We start from the raw sequence: 5,094 nt of genomic DNA, 5'->3' as shown, positions 1-5,094 counted from the left end.
CTCCTTGTTCTTCTTTTCTAATAAACTAGGAAAGAATGGGAACATCACAGTCGTATAGAGTATATCATGCAGTAATAAACGTGCCCTATAGTGCGTTCAAGAAGGCGATTGTTCTCTGTTGTATCTTTTTTTGCTTTTTTTCTTCTTTTTTTGTTTTTGTTTTTTTTTTTTTGTTTTTATTATTATTATTATTATTATTATTATTATTATTATTATCATTATTATATTTTATTTTATATTTCTTTCTCCGTCTTTCCCCCTTTTTTTTTTCCTTTTCAATCTTTTTTTTTTTTTTTCGTTTTCCTTTTTTCCTTTTCTTTTTCTCCCCAATGCACACGCACTCACGTATGCACGTACGTACATAAGTGAATAAGTGCGTACGCACGTACGTACATACGTGTCATATCGTATGATTTTATGAGAAACCGATGATAGATTGTAATTAGCGATTAATAAATTCGTTTTGTAATATCATTATTTGAGAGAGAAAATATGTTATATCGATGCCGGTGTTTTATTTCTTTCCTTTCCCCCCCCCCCTCCTTTCTTTTTCTCTTCTTTTTTTCTCGCTTTTTTTTACCTCTTTTTTTTCTTCTTTTTTTTTTTTTTGTTTTTTTGTTTTTTTTTTTCCCTCAAACGAAGCGTCACATTGTTCGAACTAATCCCTGATTGTTAAAATCTTCACATATTTTTCTTTGTTCGTTTGTTTAGTTTATTTATTTGTTTGTTCGTTCGTTTTGTTTTGTTTTTCTCGATAGATTAAAAGGAATATTTTGTCAGGTACGATATCTTACATATAATAAATGTACACGCGAACATATTAAAAGATATTGCTTAATAATATTGAAAAAGAGAAGGAGAAATAAGGGAGAAGAAGTAGAAAAAAAGAAGAAAAAAAAAAAAAAATAAAAAAATAAAAAAAAGAACAAAAAAAAAAAAAAAACAAACAAGAAAAATAGAAGAGAAACGTATGATCGCGAGAATATCATGTATCTAAATTCATTTCTATTTAATAATAATATTAATAGATCTAATATGAAAGCAGCAATAATAATTCCTTTTATGTGACATTATGTACTATCCCGTGAAATTTCTGTCATCTCTTAATAACAAAGATCGTCCATCGTTATTCATGAATACTAGATTATTGCCAATAATTATCTCTCTATTTCTCTCTCTCTCTCTCTCTCTCTCTCTCTCTCTCTCTCTCTCTTTCTCTTTCTCTTTCTTCTTGGGAACGATCGTATGACTTGAATATATTTCGAACGGACGTCATATCTTATTAAAACGCTATGTACGTATATATATATATATATATATATATATATATAACTACACATATATACAAGTATTATTGTATAATGTATAGGGTTATATATGAACATAGCATAAATACAACACATACATACAAATTATATGTATATATATAAATGTATGTATATGCATATATATATATATATATATATATATATATATATATATATATATATATATATATATATATATATATATATATATATAAGATATCCTAGAGTGAAATTATCTTATTTCGAAAGATAATAGATTTCGTCGTTCGTCGGTGATGTCTATCCCTTTGGCAATTCCATTGATGCAAACAAACGGAGCAGTAACAGGCACATTCTTCGATGCGACGGAGACACTCCTCCTGAGGGTTTGCGAAGTGGTTTATTGGGTGTTGTTGATGATGATGATGCTCGTAATTTTGTAATAGAACGGTTTAGGATTCTGACTGACTTCGAGATGGCTCTCGATCTCTCCTCCATGTTCTTAAAGTTCGTTGTAAATTGAGCCAAAACCCTTCCACAAGTAGTTGCCGATCGTGATTAAGGCGAGGTATGGCCAAAGAGAAGACAACTTGTAAGGAACAGGAGTACCGTGGTACCTTTAACAAAAAGGACAGAGAAACTTGCCGTTTAGTTTCGAGCATCCTCGATAACGCTCGCTCTCTCACGTATCATTACCTCATCTCTAAAGCAAATTCCTCGCCAAGTTTCATCGTTTCCAACAGAGAGTACTCTGATCGACTTCATCGTTCGCATTAACAGCATTACTCGTCATGATTATAATCGTGCTTAGATATAATTAATCTCTATCCTTCGTTTTCATTCGTCTTTTTCTTTTTTTTTTTTTTTTTTCTTTCCACGATTTCAAATTGTTGACAAGTATACAAAACGTAAATCGTACATCGATGCAGACGCATTCGTCGTTTGGATTAATTGAAAAATTAATGACTTATCGATATTCATTGGAAAAATCAAATCGTCGACGACGAGGCCGAGCGTGAATTTTCCGATGTTTTAACATTTGCGAAAGGAGGAGAATGAGAGTACAAGACAGATGACAAATATACATGGAAATAATGAAAAAAAGAAACAAAAGGAAACAAAAAAAAAAAAAAAACCCCAGAAAAAAAGAAGAAAAAAGGAAAAAGAAAAAACATGAAGTAAGTCAGACAAAAGTCAGATAAAGTTAAATAAAGTCGAATGAAGAAAATATACAATGGTTATCTCATATCTCATCGGTTTGAAAGTTATAAATGGTGGCTAAACAATTATTAAGGAAATATCCTTGGAAACATATGGGTGCAGTAATAACGTCGACTCTCTCTCTCTCTCTCTCTCTCTCTCTCTCTCTCTCTCTCTCTCTCTCTCTCTCTCTCTCTGATATTGAAATTGCAGTCAACAATGTGGTACACATTTTGGATGGGGTGGGAAGTGGGAAGGAGAAGAAAGAGGTACTGTGGTTCACGATATTATCGCCTCTACCATGTTACTATACGCTTTTCCCTGATCTCAAACTCGCTCACTCACTCTCTCGCTTTCTCATTCTCTCTCTCTCTCTCTCTCTCTCTCTCTTTCTTTCTCTCTCTCACTATCTCACTCTCTTGCTCTCTCTTACTCTCTCACTCTCTCTTATTCTCCCTCTTCAAAGCCACGCGTTCTACTTGTAACTTGCTTTCGAAACAACGAGAAAGCAGGAGCAAGGTAATTTCATTACTTGTAGTTGAGACAACGCTTTAGCGAACTGAAAGGTAATTGCCATTGTTGGATTTTCTTCTTGTATTTCGTGGCCTACTCAAGCTCAACACCATACCAACACCATACCAACACCATCTACCATCTCATTCTTTCTTTCTCACTCTCTTTCTCATTCTCTTTCCACATAAAGATGTGTACATATATATATATACATATATATATATATATATATATATATATTTTTTTTTTTTATCTTTATCTTTATCTTTATGTGTTTCTTGTTAGTTCATAAACTGTTTCGTAAACTTTCACACGTCGATTGTTTCTCGAGACCTATCTATGGATTCGATTTTCTCAAATATTGTTCTCCGATTAAATTTCATCTTCGTCTAAGCATCAATTTTAAAGCCGAAGATTTTACGGTATATAACTGTTACACGAGTAAAATCTATTAGGAGAGAGAAAGAGATAGAGAGAGAGAGAGAGAGAGAGAGAGAGAGAGAGGGAGGGAGAGAGAGAGGAACAACGACGACGCTGACGATTATTTTTCGTTTATTTTTATTTTAATATTTTTTTTCCTCCTCTTTTTTCTCCTTTTTTTTTTTATAGTTACTATTAGAAGAAAAAAAAAAAGTTACGCTGCTTTAGGTAAAAAAAACGCTAGAATTGCTATTGGTAAGCGAATGGGCGTCGTTAAAAATCGTCGATAAAAGTATAACGCGAATTCGTTCGACGCTAAATAAAGGATCAAAGTAATCGTACTCTACTAATATTTCTTTGATAATAAAGAAATAAGAGAATGAAGGAATAAAAGAAAAAAAAAAAAAATGATATGAAGAAAGAAAAAAGAGAAAAATTAAATGCTCTCTCTCTCTCTCTCTCTCTCTCTCTTTTTTTCTTTTTTTTTTTTCGAGAACAAACTCCGTCAATATTCTCTTTGATAGTAACGTACTCTTAAAATTATAGGCATTTCGCGAAGCGATTATTGTAGCCAATAGCATGTAGATATGTCTACATAACGAATTCTTCGGGGCCTTTGAAGCATTAATTACATCATCATGCAAATTGTTAAATAAATTCATAATGAAGGTTGTGGCGAAGGAAACGTTTTGTAATAGAGTACACACACACACACACACACACGCATACGCATGCACACAAGTGCACACACATATGCGCGCAAGCATAGATCCAATCCAGGCACACACATGTAACTGATAAATGACAAAGCGTCGATCTCGATTTCGTTTAATAGGAAACGATTATTAAATAACTATCGTTAATTAGTATTGCGTATTAATAATTAATCGTGCTTATCTCTCTTCTGATTCAGGAAAAATATATTTTGATTTAATAACGATGTGACAATGATAATGACAATGATAACCATGGCAATGATAATTATTTTCAATTACGAAGATATAAAAAATATTTTCAATATTTTTCATTTTTAATAATACGATCGAATCCCGTCGAACGATACTTTTATTATCTCTCGAATAGAGTACTCTCTTTAGAAATTTCTTCATTATTTCTGATCGAGCATAAACGTATAAATATATTTGAAATCAAATTTGTATTTGTCGAGTAATAATGAAAAAAATGAAAAGAAAAAAAGAAAAAAAGAAAAAAAAAAAAAAAGAAAAAAAAAATTTATGGAAAAAAATGTACTTCTTATCAAACGTGAAAATTATTACAAGAATATTTTTCTTAAATTCTTTTTCTTCTTTGTTTTTTTTTTCTCTCTTATCTTTTTTTCGTTTGAATCTTTTGAATGAAAAAAAAATTAAAGATTTCCTTACATCGTATGAGAATAGCTCCGTTCGTCGGTGCCTTCACTGTGTAATTCTCTTCCTCGTCCAAAAATACATAACTGGCATTAAAACCTGTGCCGTCTAATCGATCATTACTTTTGAAGGTCACACGAAAGAACTTTCTATCGCTGTCAACATCGAATTCCTTCATCTGACCACAATGTCTCGAATATTTTCGATCTTTCGCCATATAATTCGAAAACTCCACGAAGTCGCTCGCTGTCAGAGCTTCACATCTGAAACATAAAAATCAATGACGAAGTTTTAATATTCTATCTAAA

At 31.8% G+C, this 5,094-nt stretch overlaps 1 protein-coding gene across 2 annotated transcripts in view; it reads right to left on the bottom strand.

The window, feature by feature from the left end:
• Nucleotides 1-1,495: 1,495 nt before the first annotated feature.
• The window catches only part of LOC124429092 (suppressor of lurcher protein 1), a 348,287-nt gene continuing 344,688 nt past the window's right edge, over nucleotides 1,496-5,094 (bottom strand). For both annotated transcript variants that reach the window (XM_046973920.1, XM_046973919.1), the window contains exons 13-14: nucleotides 4,802-5,049; nucleotides 1,496-1,903 (exon numbers count right to left, since the gene is read on the bottom strand). In XM_046973920.1, coding sequence (XP_046829876.1) covers nucleotides 1,845-1,903; nucleotides 4,802-5,049 — 307 coding nt within the window. In that variant the 3' untranslated portion in view covers nucleotides 1,496-1,844. The remainder of the gene's footprint in view (nucleotides 1,904-4,801; nucleotides 5,050-5,094) is intronic.

This window comes from Vespa crabro, chromosome 14 (assembly GCF_910589235.1).
Source record: "Vespa crabro chromosome 14, iyVesCrab1.2, whole genome shotgun sequence".
NCBI lineage: Eukaryota > Metazoa > Arthropoda > Insecta > Hymenoptera > Vespidae > Vespa > Vespa crabro.
The sequence above is the reverse complement of the archived record's forward strand: the minus strand, read 5'-3'. Positions and strand labels throughout refer to the sequence as shown.